Source organism: Canis aureus, chromosome 21 (assembly GCF_053574225.1).
Source record: "Canis aureus isolate CA01 chromosome 21, VMU_Caureus_v.1.0, whole genome shotgun sequence".
NCBI classification, from domain to species: Eukaryota; Metazoa; Chordata; class Mammalia; order Carnivora; family Canidae; genus Canis; species Canis aureus.
Window position 1 is genome coordinate 3,938,085 of NC_135631.1, and position 20,724 is coordinate 3,958,808.

The 20,724-nt window shown below is 47.0% G+C and overlaps 1 protein-coding gene across 1 annotated transcript; it reads left to right on the top strand.

The window, feature by feature from the left end:
* The first annotated feature begins 3,177 nt into the window (after positions 1-3,177).
* Positions 3,178-19,380, top strand: LOC144292283 (solute carrier family 22 member 20-like). Its single transcript, XM_077862368.1, has 10 exons — positions 3,178-3,695; positions 4,778-4,881; positions 7,730-7,884; positions 8,599-8,767; positions 9,648-9,771; positions 12,090-12,205; positions 12,508-12,722; positions 14,363-14,471; positions 15,335-15,538; positions 16,294-19,380. The coding sequence occupies exons 1-10, from the start codon at positions 3,237-3,239 to the stop codon at positions 16,397-16,399; spliced, it is 1,761 nt and encodes a 586-aa protein (XP_077718494.1). The 5' UTR covers positions 3,178-3,236; the 3' UTR covers positions 16,400-19,380.
* The last annotated feature ends 1,344 nt before the right edge of the window (positions 19,381-20,724 follow it).

The window sequence follows — 20,724 nt, forward strand, 5'->3', positions numbered from 1 at the left end:
GGCCAAACCACATGATGAACCTCCCACCTTCTAGTTTTCCCTTCCCATGTCTACCCCTGGGCACAGAGGCTACAAGAATTTGCAAGTAGCAAAAAAGAGGCTGGGGTGGGGGACTCTGGCCTGTGTTTCTTTTGCAGCCACTATGCTCACTGGTTTGAGCCATCAGTAATGTCAATATTGATGCTAATGATCATGAGTAAGAAGTGTAGACTCCTAAGGTGACTGGGGATGGCCCACGAGGCAGATGGTGGGAAATGATTTAGGATGATACAAAGGACATAAGGAAAACACTGCTCAGTCCCCTGGAGACAAGCCTGGGGAAATGGTGCAGGTAAGACATGAAGAAGACTGGAAGGGGGAAAGTGATTGTTGAGGGACCAGGCATGGGGGTGGCAGGCTGCGGAAGGAAGGGAACATCTTATATGTGGGAAGTCAGGGCACAGGTAGGGATGCTAATTGCTTTCTCTCAGCTCTTGTTCATGGGATATCTGGCCAGTTTGACCCAGATATTCGCTGCCACCCTCAACTTGACCACTGAAAATTAGGAGTCTTTGGCAGAGGGAGAGGGAGAGAGAGAATCTTAAGCAGGCTTCACGCCCAGCACAGAGCCCGGAGATGTGGGGCTCAATCCCATGACCCTGAGATCATGATCTGAACCTGAAATCAAGAGTCAGATGCTCAACTCACTGAGTCACCAGGTGCCCCTAATAAAGAGTCTTAATCAGACACCTGCCAACAACTACCGAATCCAGGAGGGAGCAGCCTCCACTCAAGAGGACAGAACAAGATTAACTTTCTGAACACTGGCTCGGTCCATTTACTTGCCTCTTGTTATTGTTGGATGGGTTTTTGTTTCTTACAAATTGGTTGCTCTAAACTCTCCAGCACAGATGGCAATGGACAATCACATTGCCCTGTACTTCCTGTGGGCCTGTTAAGGTGAGGTATGTGGCTGCCAGCCTCTCTCACTGCATTATTTGTTCCATGACATGTTTGCTGGCTTGTCCTCTGATAGGGGCTGGGCTGTGTAGCCTGGGCAGCCCACAGTGGGGCAGCTAGCACAACCATCACTCTAGTCTGATGGTTTCTAAGGCAAGGGAAGGAGAGTTGGTCCATGGTAATTCATAGAATGAGAAAAAATATTTGCAATTCATATATGTGAGAATGGATGGATATCCAGAATATATAGAGGACACCTAAACCCCCTAACCAAGTTAACACAATCCAAAAATAGGCAAAGGACTTGAATAGACATTTTCCAAAGACAGACAACAGCCAATAAACAAGCACATGAAAAGATGCTCAACATCATTGGTCATTAGGGAAATGCATATGGAAACTGCATTAAGATACTACCTGACGGGCAGCCCGAGTGGCTCAGTGATTTAGCACCGCCTTCAGCCCAGGGTGTGATCCTGGAGACACAGGGTCGAATCCCACGTTGGGCTCCCTGCATGGAGCCTGCTTCTCCCTCTGCCTGTGTCTCTGTCTCTTTCTGTGTGTCTGTCATGAATAAATAGATTTAAAAAAAAAAAAAAGATACTACCTTACATGGGGCACCTGGGAGGCTCAGTGGTTGTCTCTCATGAATAAATAAATAAAATCTTAAAAAAAAAAGATACCACCTGACACACATTTGATGGCTATTACCAACAAAACAAAATAACAGGTGTCAGCAAGGATGTGTAGGAATCGCAGCATTTGTGAACTACTGGTGGGAATGTAAAATGGTTCGGCCATCGTGGAAAGTGGTATGGTGGTTCCTCCAAACATTAAAAATGGAATTACATAATGATCCAACAATGCCACTTCTGGGTATATACTCCCAAAGAATAGAAAGCAGGACATCCAAGAGATATTTGTACAACCATGGTTATTAGCAGCAGTTTCACAAGAACTAAAATGTGGAAGTAAAGCACGTGTCCATTGATAGATGACTGGATAAACAAAATGTGGTAAGACTTATAATGCAGTACTTTTAAAAAATTTTATTAATTTATTCATGAGAGACACACAAAGAGAGGCAGAAACATAGGCAGAGGGAGAAACAGGCTCCCTGCAGGGAACCCGATGCAGGACTTGATCCCAAGACCCCAGAATCCCACCTTGAGCCAAAGGCAAGTGCTGAACCACTGAGCCACCCAGGCATCCCATGAATATATTTAATGCCACTGAACCTGGCACTTAAACACGGTTAAGAGGGCAAATTTTACGTGTATTTTTTCACAATTTTAACAATTAAAAAAATACTTGATTCAAGCCCTTATCAGTACAATTAATTTCAGTATCTGATGGTGTGGCCTCAGCTGCATGTGAAAGTTCGGGGAATGTGTTGGCCATGGCGCCCTGGTGAACCCACGCATGTCCGCACAGGCCGTGTAGGCAGAGGCTTGAACCAAAGCTCATCTAATTCTGAGCAGGAAGCTATAGTCCTCCAGGACATCAGAAGGTAGGAGGACTATGGGAGCTACTATGAGGCCATCTGCCCCTCGCCCACCTGTTTACCCTGAAACATCATGAGACTTTCTGGTCACCTCCATGTTCTGATGTGGTCTGAGGCCTCTGATCACCCTCCTCAGGAGAGAGCTACAGGATATAAAGGCACTCAACTGAGGTCTGAAACAGGCTTCACGGCTGCAGAGCACCCCACAACTCACCTTGCAATCCCCTGACCCCTTTGGTTTCAAGATTGCCCTTTCTGGCACCAAGGACAAGAATCTCAGGTCGTTGGCACCTTTGGCTTATTCGCCTTCCCACTGCCTAGGTAAGTAACAGACCTGAAATCTGAAAGTGACTTATGTCTTTACCAGCCAAATCAGTCAGGCCTTGATCTTGGCCTGGGGCTGTCTCATGTGTGAGTCTGACTATGGCCTACGGTTCCGCCTCTCATCTTCACTAAGCCTAACTCAGAGGATGTGTCACTTTCGGTTGCTACACACACAGCTGTAATGATGCCCATAAGCTGTGAGGGAAAACCGGTCTGCAGGTCTTCAATAAATATTGACCATGGACTTACACAATGAAGACGCAAGGAACTCATCTGGAAGGCTTCCATTTAAATGGTCACATGAAAAGTTTATTCCTTGAAGAAATATCCTTACGTAGAAACATCTTATTTCCTGATGGAGAGCAAATAAGATGTGATTGTATCATAGCACTGGACAAATGCCCAGAAGCTCTTTCCCAAGAGCTTTTCCCACTAGAACAAGAAGATGAGTGGGTATATAAAATAGACCATGAGAGTGTGTGTGTGTGTGTGTGTGTGTGTGTGTGGAGGAGCTTCAGTGAACAGGTGCAGTGGAGAGAGCACGATGGGATTCTCAGAGTTGCTGCACACCATTGGCGGCATGGGGAACTTCCAAATCCTCCAAACTGCTCTCATTATGTTCCCTACCATCCTGATCACTTGTCACAACTTCCTGCAGAACTTCACAGCCATGACCCCAGAGCACCACTGCCGGCCGGTCAACTGGACCAACGGGTCTCAGGTCCCGGGTGGTGTCCAAGATGGGGATTTGCTAAGAGTCTTCATCCCACTGGACAAGGACCAGAAGCCTGAGCGTTGCCTGAGGTTCTCCGAGCCTCACTGGCAGATCTTAAACCTCAATGGCACCTCGTCTTTGAACTTGGACACCGAGGGCTGCCTGGATGGGTGGGTGTATGACCAAAGTGTTGACTCCTCCATCGTTTCTGAGGTGAGGTAAAACTACAGCTGAATGCTGAGTCTTCAGATGTTTTGTTTGTTTTATTTTAATGGAGACATAACTCATTCCATTAAATGCTTAAAATTTAGATATACAGCTGGATACATATACACTAGATCAAGATACAGATTATTTCTAGGACCCCAGAAGGCTCCCTTGTAGCCTTCTGTATCACTACTGCCCCCCCCCATAACCACCATTCAGACCTCCATCACTATCACTTGGCTCTGCTTATGCTTGAATTTCACATGAAGGGAATCATAGAGTATGTGCTCTTTAGTGTGTTGGGATTTTTTTCATTCAATATAGATTTTTAAGAGTCATCCATGTTGATACATGCCTCGGGAGTTGGTTCTTTCTCAGGGCTGTGGAGCATTCCATTGTACAAATATACCGCAGAGTGCATGTCTGTTCTACCACTGAAATGCACCTGCAATGGTGTCCAGTTTGGGGCTATTATGACTATCATGGTTAGGAGCGTTCTTGTACATGTATTGGGGTGGACACAGATATTCGTTTCTGCTGGATGTATGCCCAGGGGTGGGGTTGTAGGATCATAGAGGGGCCCCAAGTTCTGCCAAATAATTTTCTGTGCGTGTAAGATGTTCAGATATGTTTGATTGATTTGTCTCCCTGCTGATACTTGGTCTGATCATTTTTTGCCTTTGCTTAGCTATTTGCAAAGCAGTCAGAAAATTGACATGACTTCCATTTTCTCCCCACCCAATTTCTCAGACCCCTGAATGAAATGAGAACAAAAAGAAGGGGGAAAAATGAAGCATTTCAAGTGATCTGGGTCTAGATTCATGTTGGTCATCTTTCTTTTAGGGTAGAGGTTTCCTAAGACTTGGGACTCTGTGTTTTATATAACACCTGAGATAATGTGCTTAATTCATCATCGTGCCATTTAAAATAAAAGGACCAGTGCTCATGATGGCAGCATTATGTGCTTCAGGACAAGCTATAGGACGGTCAATTAGTGTAAAGGGGTGATGAAGCAGCTCTTGATATTCTATGGAAGCCTCAGGGTGAGGGTGCACTAGCCACCTGTTGACACTTCTCTTTTCCTCCAGTGGGACCTGGTGTGCGACCACAAGTCACTGAAGTCCATTGCTCAGTCCATATACATGACGGGACAGCTGGTGGGAGCTATTATCTTTGGCATCTTCTCTGACAGGTGAGGGGAGGAGGCCCGAGGAAGTCTCCAGAATCTTCCAACAAGGCTAGCATTCACACTGTCCCCACAGTGTCCTCGAAGGCTCAAGATCCCACTTGAGAAGACCCTCCCATCTCTTCCTCCCTGCCAGACAGCCAGGGCCACACTTGATACCTCAAACAGAGGAGCCAAGGTGGAGCGCTCCCCCCTCCCTGCCCAGGCCCTGGACACCCCACTTTCCTAGGAGACAGTCCTCTGGGCGTGTGCCAGAGGTGATGGCACCTCTTTTTCTGTTCTGAAATGAATTGCAATCGTTAATGTCGAAGTACTTCCTGCTTGTTGATGAATGTTGAGTCATGTGCCAGAACGCCTTCATCCTGTGAGTGCTGAGAAAGCAGCCGTGGCCTCAGTTGGCCAATGCATGACCTCACCTGCAGGGCCGCCTCCACCTGTCACCTCCCCAGGAAGCAGGAGTCCCTGTGATGACCAGTAGTGGGGTGGAAAGCTAATTCCGCTGAGCGCTCTCCCACGTCCTCCCAGCAGCCCTGTGTAGCTGCTCACATTTTACAGATGAGAGGAGGCTTAGCACCACTGGTCCTAGAGAAAACAGATTCCAGCATGGACATTTAGTCAATGTTCTTGGTAGTGATGATGATGCCATGAGGAAGAAGCTCTGTCTTCCATCAGCTCTATCTAGACAGATAATCCTGGTTAAAGCTGAATAGGCCAAGGTACAGTGTCTTCTGAAAGCCAGCCCTGGGTACAGTATCTTCTAGTTTTGCCACCCTGTTGGATGCATCTCCCCCAGTGCAGCAGAAAGAGCATTTCAGTGGACAACATCAGTAGGAGCTGGCCTCTGCCCTCTATGAAACCTTAGAAAATTCACTTAGCTCTGGGGATCATTTCCGTACAATTGAGGGGCTCTCTCAGTCACCTAGTGGCCCCAGTCACTCCTGTCTCCCTTTGCTGGGCTCCAAGAACACACAGCCTCTGGCCCCTGTGCTGAGATGCCCAGCCATAAGCTCTGGGCAGGAGGGACTGGTAAAGCCAGCGCTTTGCTCATCAGAAAGGAGGCCACCTGGAGGGCCCCAGACTCTGTCCTCACCTGCACCCTACCCAGAGGTGAAAAGAGAGAACTAAGTCACCTCCATGAGGCCTGCAGGGAGCTCTTGCTTTCAGTGCCAGTCCCTAGTAAGTAGGAGCCTGCAGCCTGGCCAACTAGTATCTTGCATTCCGAAAGCTGAGAGCTGCAGGGTGTCCGAGGTAGAACCCTAGGTCTGTAGCATCCACCTCTGGAAAGAGCCCAGGTAGGGAGTGGAATGATCCTCGAGAGTATGTAAACCCACCACTTCCCCACTGCTTGCCTGCTTCCCTTTTTTTTTTTTTTTAAGATTTTATTTATTTATTCATAAGAGACACAGAGAGAGAGGCAGAGACATAGGCAGAGGGAGAAGCAGGCTCCCTGCAGGGACCCTGACGCGGGACTCAATCCCGGATCTCCAGGATCAGGCCCTGGGCCGAAGACAGCGCTAAACTGCTGAGCCACCCGGGCTGCCCTTGCCTGCTCCCTTTTGAGACACCCCCTTGACCACCCCTCCCTTGCCCCCCACCTCCTCCACCACTTCCCTCCTCTCCAGCACACCAGCAGACCATGTCGGCTCCGTCATCATCATAGACCAGGACCCACCTCCTCCTCTCACCACCCCCTAGGCTGCCACTCTGGGAGCAGCCTTATTCATCTTGCACCTGGCTGGCGGAAACAGCCTTTGAAGGAGCCTCCCTGCTTCTTCCTATCCATGAGCCCTTCTGTTACTCTCAGATCAGTGGGAAGAGCAATCTTGTTAGATACAGAACAGATCCTAGTCCTCCTCTGCTCAAGCTTCCACCAGCTCTCCAGTTCCTGGCCAGGGAAGCCTAACGGAGCGTGTGGCCTGCTGGGGCTCCCTGGACTGGCCCCTGAGCCACTGCAGTGAACCCAACCCTCTGCTTCTTCCTCCTGCCTTTGCACTGCTTGTTCTCCCCACCAGGAGCACTATTTCCAGGACACCCCTTCCGGTCACTTCTCACAGCCTCAAATCAACAGTGGTGTGGATTTCTCATTGGCTGAGGGATGGGGCAAGTCATTTAAGCTTGAGCCTCTGTTTTCTTATCTGTATAATGGGGATAATAATGACATTGACCTGAGATGACGCGGAAGGAGCCCCCAGCACACCTCAGCACGATGTTCGTGGCACTTGTGTCATGTTCCCAGAGGAGGCTTCTCCTGCCACCCTATTTACAACTGCCGACCCTCTGACATTTCCTGGTCCCCTGCTCTGCTTTAGTTTGTTCTGTGGCCTGTTTATCTTACTGTCTGATTCTCCCAAGTGGACTGGAAGCTCCACAGGCAGGCCTGGAGCAAGCCTGGCACTGGCGTCTGAGCACAGCACTTCGTAGTACACTGACACCAGGCCCGGGCCGCGGCCAGCAGTAGGGGGGTCTCATGGGAAGGGGCCAGGGAGTCCTCTGCATCGGCTCCTGCCTGGCACACAGGGGTCTGAGAGGATGCAAAAGAGAATGAGCGTCAGGTCAAGGGTCATCTGGAACATTCGAGGCCCTGCACCTCCCTGTGAAAGCAAGGAAGGAGGGAGTTCCTCCCCAAGGCCTTTTTCTTCAAGTGGGAGGGTGTCCAGAAGAGGTCGCGGTCCCCTCCAAGGCCCGTCAATCACATGTGAAGGCGGCTTCCAAAGCCCTTTTTTCTAAGGATGCAGTGAAATAGGGGACTGACAGGTGCACAGGACAGACTGGGGCAAAAGGCCTGTGCAGAGCGGTCACTAGTCCCCTTTGCAGCTGCCCCAGGCTCAGCCTGGCAACTCCGTCTCGGTGGCAGGTACGGGCGCAAGAGGGTGCTGCAGAGCGCGACAGTGCTGATGATCGCTGTGGGCCTGGGCGCCGCCTGCGCCCCCGGCTTCCCCGCCTACTGCGCCTTCAGGTTCCTCAGCGGGATGGCGATGACCGGCATCATCGTGGCCAGCCTCTGCCTCAGTGAGTACACCTGCGCGGCCCTGGCCCTTCCAACAGCTGTGCCACCGGGGGGGGCACCAGTTAACCTGCCTGGGCCTCAGTTTCCCCATCTGTAAAACGGGGTGATAATGATAGCACCTCATCATCTCATACGTATTTTTTTTTTTTAATTTTTTTAATTTATTTGTGATAGTTACAGAGAGAGAGAGAGGCAGAGACACAGGCAGAGGGAGAAGCAGGCTCCATGCACCGGGAGCCCGATATGGGATTCGATCCTGGGTCTCCAGGATCGCGCCCTGGGCCAAAGGCAGGCGCCAAACCGCTGCGCCACCCAGGGATCCCCTCATACGTATTTATAGACTAATATCTGGCACCCAGAAAGTCCTCAAGAAGTTTTTGCTGTTTGGTGGTGGCTTACACGCCCCAGGCTCAAATTCCCAACTCCAGTGACATATTCCTTGCTTGTAAGGTGGGGATCATCACAGATGCTCCTGCATAGTGGGGTGATGAAGATCGAATGAGATGGCCGAAGGTGCTTGGGACCGTGTGTCCTGGGTGGCACCGGGCAGGAGGAAGGACCAGAGCAGGGGCAGAGCCCACCCATCAACCGGGTTCAGCAGGGTAAAGTTCTGCAAGGGTATTGCCTGGGATCTCTGTCACTGACCGACCTGGGCTGACCTCTTGCCCTGACCTTGTGGAGCTGATGACCAGCAATGCTGGACTTGTCATCCCTAGCCATGGAGTGGACCCCGACGCAGAGGCGGACGCTGGTCAATACCTACGCTATGTATATGATCACACTGGGCCAGGTGATCCTCTCCGGCCTGGCCTACTTCATCCGGCAATGGCGCTGGCTACAGGGCACAGTCTCTGTCACCTACGTGATTATTCTTCTGTATTCGTGGTACGTCAGCTCTCGATACACAATATACTGTACAGAGTTGCCTGGTCTGGTCTGTCTTCATGAGGAGTGTTTGCTGACCTCAGAGCTTACTTTGGCTTGGGCCTGCTGAGATCTGACCTCCTTAAGGAGAGAAGAAGGGACCCTTGGTATACAAGGTGTCTCCATTTGATTTTTTTTTCCCTCCATATCATCCTTGGTGAAAAGTCTATGCCATTTAGGGTTCTAAGTGGCTGCACACTTCACCCCGTACCAAATTCAGTCTTGAGTGACTGTGAGGCCCTTTATGTGCCCCAAACTCACTTGGGTCCCTGAAATGCCTCATGGGGTCAGACTTGAAGAGTTTTGGCCACTCCACTCAGCCGAGAAGAGATTTCCCATACAAATCCAGAGCCACAATGAAAGTGGGGACTCCCATAAAAATGACAATGAGGATCCATGTTAGTGCCATGAGAGATATTGAGAGTAAAGAATTAAATGAGAAATGGAGGTGGCAGAAGACGTGTACAACTTGGCGATAGTTTTGCAAAAAAACCCACACATGCCTGCATTTGTGTCGTGTGATATGACAAAAAAGGAAATGAGAGAAACAACCACCAGCCCATTAACCAAGGCTCACCAGCCAATTAATAATTGCTCTCCTTGTTCCTCCTTATTCCCATTTTGCTTATTTGGACTTTCTCAGATCTCCCTGTTTTTAAGTGGGCCAGCCTTGATACATGGTGGTGGTTGGGGCAGTGAGCCCAGTCCCTGCGTGTGTACTGTGGGTGGAGACCCCTTGGCACCTCCAGCTGGTCAGGGTTGCAGGGGCAGGAGGTTCTGCCCTTGTCTGATCATGCTTCCAGACCTCTCCCTCCCTCACCCCCTTCCCTCTCACTATTAGGGGCCTGCCAGAATCGGCTTGCTGGCTCGTCACCCACAACAAACTTGACATGGCTGTGAAAAATCTGCGGGCTGTGGCAAGACTAAATGGCAGAAAGGAGCAGGGGAGGAAACTCACTCCAGAGGTATGCACAAAGAAAACCCACACACTACCCAAATCCTTCCTCCTGACCTGGTGATAATTCTCACTGAGGGCTTAAGTTGGCCTGCCAAGGGTGAACAAAGAGGTAAGTTTCTACATCCAGAAGTAGTAGCTGTCACCATCAGATAACCAGAGGACCTGTGGCAAAAATGTCCTGTTACACCCTTTCTCAGAAGCTACCACCAGGTACATTCCACCAAAACAAGAATGTGAACCTAGGAATCCAGGAAATAGAAGATCCAAAATAGGAGAAAGGTAAAGAAGAAGGGAAAAGTCGTACAGAAAACCTAGAGAATAGGGCAGCCCAGGTGGCTCAGCGGTTTAGCGCTGCCTTCGGCCCAGGGCGTGATTGTGGAGACCCAGGATCGAGGCCCATGTTGGGCTCCCTGCATGGAGCCTGCTTCTCCCTCTGCCTCTCTCTCCCTCTCTCCTCTCTGTGTATTCTCATGAATAAATAAATGAAATCTTAAAAAAAGAAAACCTAGAGAACAGTCAGTCTGCACTGAAGCAAAAGGATAGACATGTACTGATGGCCTTTCCTGAAGAAAAAAATTGATGCTAATAGATTTCTTGTTATATTTAATCTTATTAACAGGAGTTTATGGTTCTATCAAAGAATTTGGGGATTAATTAGTGCCAGGTACTTAAGAAACCAAGAATTTAAGCAAGCAAATACACAAAAGAGGCAGTTACTAACTCCAGGAAAATAAAAGGTCAGGTCATGCAAGGCAATATAATAGGAGTATGCTACATGGTTCAACTCTGAATGAGATTCACATTGGGAGAATGACAGAAGGGGAGGTATAGGTCGGAGATGGTAGAGTAAGAGGGTTAAATCCTCATTCTTTCTTAGTATAAATCAATCTAAAGTTGGAAAATCAAGCCATAGCAGTGTAGCATTTTATTTGGAAATATGAGATAAATATGAGAAGAAACACCTAGAAGAGTAGAGGGCAGTTGCTTCTGGAGAGTGGGAATTGGGAGAGGTACTACAGAAAGAGGAGGCAGGGACTTTTCTTTCTTTTTTTAAAAAATATTTTATTTATTTATTCCCAAAACACAGAAAGAGAGAGAGGCAGAGACATAGGCAGAGAGAAAAGCAGGCTCCCTGCAAGGAGCTTGATGCACGATACTTGATCCTAGACCCCGGGATCACGCCCTGAGCTGAAGGCAAATGCTCAACCGCTGAGCCACCCAGGCATGGCAGGGACTTTTTCTTTTTTTTTTTTTAAGATTTTATTTATTTATTCACGAGAGACACACAGAAAGAGAGGCAGAGACATAGGCAGAGACAGAGGGAGAAGCAGGCTCCATGTGGGAAGCCCAATGTGGGACTTGATCCTGGGTCTCCAGGATCATGCCCTGGGCCGAAGGCAGACGCCCAACCGCTGAGCTGAGCCACCCAGGCATCCCGGCAGGGACCTTTCTAACTATGAATATGAAGAAGTAAAATAACAATGGCTAGGATCTCAGACTTGGGGCCATTCACCTGAATTTGACTCCCAACTCTTCACTTAATAGCTCTATGATCCTGGACAAATTATTCAACCTTCTGAGCTTCAGTTTCCTCATCTGTATAAAAGGATTATAGAGGGGCACCTGGGTGGCCCAGTCAGTTGGGCATCTGTCTTCAGCTTGGGTCATGGTCCCAGGGTCCTAGTATTGAGCCCTACATCGGGCTCCCCTCAGGATTTCCCTCTCCCTCTGCTCCTTCCTGCTCCACTCATTCTATCTCAAATAAATAAAAATAAATTTAAAAAAATTTTAAAGGATAAGGGAAACCTCCCTTACATTAAATAAGTTAGTTCACATCAAGTACATAGACCCCCATCTGGCACATAACAAGTGCTCAATAAATGATGGTCATCTTTGATCCTCAAGAAAAACTAGTTAAAAAGAGAAGTTGTGGGGATCCCTGGGTGGCTCAGCGGTTTAGTGCCTGCCTTTGGCCCAGGGTGTGATCCTGGAGTCCCGGGATCGAGTCCCGCATCGGGCTCCCGGCGTGGAGCCTGCTTCTCCCTCCTCCTGTGTCTCTGCCTCTCTCTCTGTGTGTGTCTATCACGAATAAATAAATAAATAAATCTTTTTTTAAAAACAAAAAATAAAATAAAATAAAAGGAGAAGTTGCTAATATAAGAGAATACACACAACAAATTTGAAGTCCTCTATTTCTCCTTGGAAATGTGTATAGCAATTGGCCAATGTGGGAAGAATCAAGTAACTTCATGGCATCAGAAAGTGTAAGGACTAAGGGCCAGAGCCCTTTCTTCTGGCATCCCCACTCTGGTCTTTTCCTACTAGGTGGTAAGCTTCCACATGCAGGAGGACACAGCTGCTGTGAAGGAGTCTCCATTCTTCTTAGATCTCTTCCGCACTCCAGGACTCTGCAAAGTTACTTGCTGTATTGCCCTGGGATGGTGAGTGGGCCCCAAAGAGTGATCCCCAAGTCATTCACCTGACACCTGCTCCTGAGTTGTCATTCCCTGGTGTCCCACTGGCTTGAGACAGAGATGCATGCAGGCAACAGACCGTGGCTAAGCAATCTGAGAAGATAGGAACACTTGACAAAGTCTAGAACCTGAGAGTATTTGGTTCTAGAATAAGATCATATCCCATCCATAGCCAAAAAGTTTACAGAGACTCCTTCCATTGGAAAGAAAGGCAAACTGTGGGCCACCTCTAGGGTATGAAGTAATTTCTGGCAATTTCTCTCATCCAGGTTTTCTGCAGGCTTTTCCTTCTATGGGCTGGCCTTAGATTTGCAGAAATTTGGGTTCAACATCTACGGGGTACAAATGCTGTTTACAGTCATGGATTTACCCACAAAGCTGCTGGCAGGCCTGAGTATGGGCTACTTTGGCCGCCGAATCACTGTTGTCTCCCTGTTGTTGTTGGCCAGTTGCATGATCCTTGTCACCACATTTGTTCCTCAAGGTGAGGTTTACTTCTGGGTCTCATGAAAATTCTCTTCTGATATGATGTACAACCTGTATGATGTACAGGTCCGGTTTGATGATTCAGAGCAGACTAGAGAACTGCATGAACCTGCTTTCAAGTGGTTTCCTGTGATTGTAGACAAGTTGACCCACATACACTCTGTTGACCCTCACGGTTATTTAGGAAGAATAATTAAGAGGCCCTTATTTGGTATTGACTGCATGCCAAGCACTGGGCTAGCACTTCACATGTACCAACTCATCTAATCATCATGAGGACTCCATGAAGTGCTTTTATAACTAAAGCATAAATAAATAAAGCTCAGAGAGGTGGAGTGATTTGTCCAAGGTCACACAGCTAAGGCATGTTAACATTGGAGAAAACAATAAGATGATTTCATGGGTGTTTTTACTATATCAATCTCTATAGTTTTCCATATGTTTGAAATAGTTTTTTAAAAATAATAAAAGATCGGGATCCCTGGGTGGCTCAGCAGTTTAGCGCCTGCCTTCAGCCCAGGGCATGATCGAGTCCCACATCAGGCTCCCTGCGTGGAGCCTGCTTCTTCCTCTGCCTATGTCTCTGCGTCTCTCTCAGTGTCTCTCATGAATGAATAAATAAAATCTTAAAAAAATAATAATAAAAATAATTAAAGATCATATGTAAAAGTTCTTATCCCGGTGCCCAGCTCATGGTAAATATTGAATAAACTTTAATTATCATCTATAGATAAGTTTATAAAGATATAAATTCAGCCATCTGAGATCCAGTAGCAAGGAATACTAACTTGAGGTGGTCATAGGAATCCCAGAAATCTAAAACCCTGCAAGTGCGAGGTATGTTGAAGATTGTCCCTTCTGTCATTTTATTGACGAGAACACTCTGTCCGTGGGGCAATCACCTCCCTGAATCCCCAGGACAGGGCTAATCTCAGCGTCCCTCACTCCCTAACTCCCCATGTCCTCATTGGAAAATATCCACTTTGTTTAGTTATTAGTTATTCATAGCTATTTCTTGAGCACTTGCCTTCCTGCGGCCCAGACCAGACCCTGGCTCATGGAGCACAGAAACCTTCAGGGAGACAGACAGTAACCAATGGCTTCATTGTGTCAATTGTAGTTGGGATCAGTGCCCCATAGGAGATGTACAGGGAGTCAGGGAATATACGGTGGGCTAGGTACAGCGAACTGGGTCAGGGAAGTCCTCTTTGCCAGAATAGCATTTGAATCAGACATCTGAAGGGGCAGCCCGGGTGGCTCAGCGGTTTAGCGCCGCCTTCAGCCCAAAGCCTGATCCTGGAGACCTGGGATCGAGTCCCACATTGGGCTCCCTGCATGGAGCCGGCTTCTCCCTCTGCCTGTGTCTCTGCCTCTCTCCTTCTCTCTCTGTGTCTCTCATGAATGAATAAATAAATAAAACCTTTAAAAAAAATAAAAAAATGAATCGAGATCTGAAGATGGGATTAGAAGTAAGTAGATGAATAGTGGGGGAAAGAGCACTCTGAGGAGTGAGAACCACAAGTGTAAAGGCCCTGAGGCAGAGAGGTGCTTGACACACTGAGATATGAGGATAGGTGATTGCGTTGATATTTAATTAACTCCCTTTTGTCTACCCCCCACCCCACTGCCTTCTCTCAGACATGAATACCTTTCAGATGATCCTCTGTTTATTTGGAAAAGGGAGCCTGGCTGGCTGTTTTTCTTGTCTCTACCTATACACCATGGAGCTCTTCCCTACTGAAATCAGGTAAGAAGATGGATCAGAGGGGGATCCCTGGGTGGCTCAGCAGTTCAGCGCCTGCCTTTGGCCCAGGGTGTGGTCCTAGAGTCCTGGATCGAGTCCTCCCGGATGGAGTCGAGTCCCGCGTCAGGCTCCCAGCACAGGGAGGGCTCCCAGAGGGAGGCAGGCTCCCTCTGCCTCTCTCTCTCTCTATGTCTATCATGAATAAATAAATAAAATCTTTAAAAAGAAGAAGAAGGAGAAGGAGAAGAAGAAGAAGATGATGGATCAGAGCCTCTGGAACCAAGAGGGCAGCCTCTGTCCCTCAAAGCTCAGAGCTGGGCCACTAGTGAAACCAGCCCCCATTTGGAAATAGTTTTGTGGTGTCACATCTCAAAGTAGTAGGTTCATGTCACTAATTTATCGTGATTTTGGTTATCATAGCACTTTGCTCTTGGAATAATGACTAGAGCATGGCAGGCACTCCCATAAACGGTCTAGTTTCTATAGCTTCAGAAAAATGTAAATATCCTAGATAGTGGTAGGAAATCAAGAAGTCGAGGACATCAAGTACTGTGCCTGGCATGAAGTACGTGCTCAGTTAGTATTAGCTGTCAATTTTTACACCATTGTTATGGTTCCCAATAAGCATCCTACATACAGGGCCACATCTGAGATGAATGTTCTCTTCCCTGTGATGTACCCCTACACGACCCATACCAAGATCTGGCCCTTTGCCACTCAGCCTTCTCTCAGTGCACCAGCCCGGAGACTCAGGGCCCAGTTCCATTTATTCATTCACCAAATCCTACCAGGCTTGTTGCAGGTGCTTGAATTATGGCAGCGTGCATGTAAGGTCCTAACCCTTCCTATGCTCTCTCTCACCACAGGCAGATAGGGATGAGTGCCGGGATCTTCAGCACACGCCTGGGCTCCCTCTTGGCTCCCCTCATCTACATCCTAGGAAGCCATAGCCCAGTGCTACAGCCTGTGATGTTTGGTCTCATGCCTATCCTGGCAGCTATAGCAGCCTCCTTCCTGACAGAGACTAACAACCAGCCATTGCTGGACACCATCCAGGAGACAGAGAAGAGGTAGGACCCTTCCTGCTCCCTCTCCAGCATGTCAGAGAGTTCTCATAGCCTGTGGGGATGGACCAGTGAGAATGGGTCAGTGGGGTCCTTGCTGCCGCGGCAGGACTGGGGCACTCCCTTGGCCCGTGTCAGGACTCTGGGGCAGCTCCCACTGCTCCTGACCATCCACCTGAAATACAGTAATGGCTTCAGGTTTATTAAACTTGGTGGTGAGTGTCTGAGAGTCCTATGAAGCATTTGGAGGTAAATCACGCGGGAGGCCATATACAATTCTGCCATAGTCTCCTTTTATTAAATATGCCATCACTTTGTATGTGGAGGGGATCTGTCACACGGCTAAAGTCCCTCCTCTCACCTAACCTATGGCTGTAAAACCACGTGTGGTGACCAGATGAGGTCAGTCTGTTACTCCAGATGAATTTCAGCCATGCTTTTTATTTTGAAGGAAGATGGTCATCTAATCTATTCATTGAACACTTCTTTTCAAGTGGGATCCTTTGTCTGTGGTTTGGCTGATCTGAACCTTGTCTGGTTCCTTGTCTTGGGCTTGATCAGTAGGTCGGTGGGGCAGTGGGGCTCTGCTCCAGATGGGCTGGGCTGGCTTGGGGGCACCTCCCCTGGGGGCAGCTGTGCCTCTCCATTTCATCCGCCTGGGCCCAGCAGGCCCCTCCTTCTCAGGGCAGTGACAGAGCCCTTCCATCCATGAAGCTCTCACTTTTCCACTCACAGCTTGTTTTGTGCCTCTCCCTGCCCAGAATGAAGATGGCTCATGACAAAAAAAGAAACATCAGTGAAAATACCACAAAGAATGGATTGGTCTCACTTCTATCAGAAATGACAAAAGTAGAAGGCAAAGTGTGATTTCTTTGGACCCACAACTATATTCTGAATGGCCCTGCCTCTCTTCACAACTTTCTCACATTTTGAAACGTGAGGGATCTTGCCAAGGAAATGCTATGGCACCTCACTTGACCATCTAATGGAAAAGCAACAATAGTGCTGTGATATGGAAATATTATAAGGCAAATGAATCACTTGACTTATAAACCAACTGAGAAAAGACATGTATTGGACAATCAGTGACATTTGAATATAAAGAATGAGTTTTAAATAAATATTAAGGAATCTGTTGATTTTGTTAAGTTGGCAGTGGCATCGGGTTATATAAGCCAGTGTCCCTTTAAATAAAAGAAGAAGAAGAAGAAGAAGAAGAAGAAGAAGAAGAAGAAGAAGAAGAAGAAGAAGAAGAAGAAGAAGAAGAAAAGATGTAAGTTGAAGTATTTAGGAATGAAAACATTGGGGGATTTGCTTTAAAATACTAGAAAAGTGCAAAGAGTGACTGCCAGGGTTGAAGCAGGGTGTTCCTTGTACTTCCTACTTTTGGATGTTTGGAAATGTTTATGCTAGAAGTATTTTTCAAGCTTTTTTCTATGGTTAACCTAAAATGATGACTTGATGGCTGAAAACATCCCCCAGACTGCCTCCGCAAGGTTTTCGTCTCTTCTGCAGTGGCTCTCGTCAGACCATGTGGTCTCTGCTTCAGCTCTTAGTAGCCACAGGACAAGGCCACATTCCGCAGCGCCTGTAGACAACCCAACCAGCACTCTGGCCTGTAGCCCAGACCTAGCTGCATCCATCTGTCCAGATCACAGGGTGGATGCCCGAGACTATAAAAAGCCATGAATGAGCAGAAAGCTTCCAATGGCAAGTGGTGGATAGGTGTGTGGTGGATAGGTGTGTCCAGGCTATTAATCTGAGCACCACTGACATAGCACCTGTTGGTAGTCCCTGATATTGTTCCTCAGTTTGGTAATGGTCATTTTAAGGACATATGCTTGAGACCATGACCAGAAAGCCCTCATGGGGTGCTGTATGAAGAAAAGCGTCCTGAATTTCTGAAAAGTCACAGCGCCCATTTGTTATGACTGAGGTTCTGTTCAGTGTGGACATGTAAATGTGTATTTTTTTCCTACATCTAAGTTTTTCTAACATAGAAGACATAAAAATTATTGCTGTGTTCATGTTTTTGTTTCTAGCGTCTGATGTTAGATTTAAAAAGAATATAAGGGAACCCTGGGTGGCGCAGCGGGTTTAGCGCCTGCCTTTGGCCCAGGGCGCGATCCTGGAGACCCGGGATCGAATCCCACGTTGGGCTCCCGGTGCATGGAGCCTGCTTCTTCCTCTGCCTATGTCTCTGCCTCTCTCTCTCTCTGTGACTATCATAAATAATAAATAAATAAAGTTTAAAAAAAAAAATAAAATAAAATAAAAAGAATATAATAAATTTCACTAAGTTTCTCAATTGCTAATTCTTGCTTTGAATTTGTTCATTTATTATTTGTTGAGTTATTTATCAACTTTAGGTATTAACAATTAACCAATACTTGATTCTTGTTTGAATCAATGAATTATAGCTGTTTTTACAAATAAAAATCCCTTTTTTGAAAACTTAATCATTGAACATAATTTGAGTAAAGAAGTAGTACATCAAAGTGGACTATAAACCTTGACTGCTTCAGAAAATCTAAGTTTAAAAATATTTTTGGGGGCACCTGGGTAGTTTTAAGCATCTGCCCCCGACTCAGGTCATGATTCCAGGGTCATGGAATAGAGGCCCCACGTTGGGCTCCTTGCTCAGCAGGGAGTCTGCTTCTCCCTCTGCTATTCCCCCTTCTTGTGCTCTCTCTCTGAAAAAAAAAAAAAAAAAGATAAATAAATCTTTAAAATAAGTAAATAAAAAGGTTTTGATCAGGGACACTGGCTGGCTGGCTCAGTCAGAGGAGCAAGCAACTCTTTTTTTCGTTAGAGATTTGAGAAAGAGACAGAGAGAATGCATGTGCATGCCCAAGCCCATGCACTCACAGTCACAGAGGGGAGGAGGGCCTGAGGGGAAGGGAGAGACTCTCAAGCAGACTCCCTGCTGAGCACGGAGGAGCTAATTTCAAGAGTCAGGTATTCAGGGCAGCCCCGGTGGCCCAGCGGTTTAGCGTCGCCTTCAGCCCGGGGTGTGATCCTGGAGACCCGAGATCGAGTCCCACGTCGGGCTCCCTGCATGGAGCCTGCTTTTCCCTCTGCCTGTGTCTCTGCCTCTCTCTGTGTGTCTGTTGTGAATAAATAAATAAAATCCTAAAAGAAAAGAGAGAGAACTTAAAAAAAAAGTCAGACATTCAACCAGCTGAGCCATCCAGGCACCCCATGAGTGACTCTTGTTTTCAAGGTTGTAGATTTGGCCCCACATTGGGTGTAGAAATTACTTAAAAATAAAATATTTTAAAATAAATATTTTGTTTATACTTGAATTCAAAAATGATAAATCATATATGAATATGATTTCACATATATGAATTTTTCAGAATTTTTTTAAAAATTTTTATTTATTTATGATAGGCACACAGTGAGAGAGAGAGAGGCAGAGACACAGGCAGAGGGAGAAGCAGGCTCCATGCACCCGGAGCCCGACGTGGGATTCGATCCCAGGTCTCCAGGATCGCGCCCTAGGCCAACGGCAGGCGCCAAACCGCTGTGCCACCCAGGGATCCCAAATTTTTCAGAATTTTAATGATTGAATTAACTTTAGTATTTCCTGGGACGTCTGGGCGGCTCAGTGGTTGAGTGTCTGCCTTTGGCTCAGGGCGTGATCCCAGGGTCTGGGGATCAAGTCCTGCATCGGGCTCCCTGTGAGAAGCCTGCTTCTCCCTCTGCCTATGTTTCTGCCTCTCTCTGTGTGTCTCTCATGAATAAATAAATAAAATCTTGAAAGAAAAAAAATTATTTCCTATTTTGCTTGTTCAATGCCTTAAAAATCTTTAATGATGTTTGTTTTAAATAAATTAATAAATGTAGATGATATTTATTTATTTATTTATTTATGAAAGAGAGAAAGAGAGGCAGGGGGAGGGGCAGAGGGAGAGAGAGAGAAAGAGAGAGAGAGAGAGATCCACACCCAGCGTAAGGGGTTGGAGCTCATGACCCTGACATTGTGACCTGAGCTGAAATCAAGTCGGATGCTTAATCGACTGAGCCACCCAGATGCCCAAGAAGTGTAGATGACTCTTTAAAAGTATATTGCAGGGGATCCCTGGGTGGCTCAGTGGTTTAGCGCCTGCCTTTGGCCCGGGGCGTGATCCTGGTAGTCCCAGGATTGAGTCCCGCGTCGAGCTCCCGGCATGGAGCCTGCTTCTCCCTCTGCCTGTGTCTCTACCTCTCTCTTTCTCTATGTCTATCATGAATAAATAAATAAAATCTTAAAAAAAGAAAAAAAGTATATTGCAAGGGATGCCTGGGTGGCTCAGTGGTTGAGGATCTGCCTTTGGCTCACGGCATGATCCCGGATTCCCTGGATCGAGTCCCACATCTGGCTCCTTGCATGGAGCCTGCTTCTCCTCCATCTGCCTGTGTCTCTGCCTCTCTTTATGTGTCTCTCATGAAAAAATAAATAAAATCTTTTAAAAAAAAGTATATTGCAATTTTGATTTTCTGAAGTTACAAAAGTCTAGTATCCCCTGAAAGAGATTTTACAAAGAGTCGGTTTTTACAGGTGTTGCTTTTCCTACCATAATGAATAGCTTCAATTAAAATCATAAGTTCATCAGGCTTCTAAGAGAAATAGTTTTTTAAAAAGTTTAAATGGGGCAGCCCCGGTGGCACAGCGGTTTAGCGCCACCTGCAGCCTGGGGTGTGATCCTGGAGACCGGGGATCGAGTCCCACATAGGGCTTCCTGCATGGAGCCTGCTTCCCCCTCCGCCTGTGTCTCTGCCTCTCTCTTCGCTCTCTCTGAATGAATGAATAAATAAATCTTGAAAAAAAAAAGAAAAAGTTTAAATGATTGGGGCACCTGGGTGGCTCAGTGGGTTAAACGTCCAACTCCTAGTTTTGGCTCAGATCACGATCTCATGGTTCATGATATTGGGCCCCAAGTCAGGCTTCATGCTCAGGATGGAGTCTGCTTCAAGATTCTCTCCCTCTGCCACTCTCCCTGTTTGCTGACTCTCTCTCTCTCTCAAAATAAATAAATATTTAAAATTATAAAAATTAAAAAATTAAATGTTTAAATGACTAAATGAGCTGACCTGAAGAAGATTCACCACAAGTTGGGTTTGCACATACTGCTAATTCTGCTCTTCCCCAGTTGAAATGTTTTAAATACCTGGAAAAGTTATCAGATGAACCAACAGGGCCAAAGCAA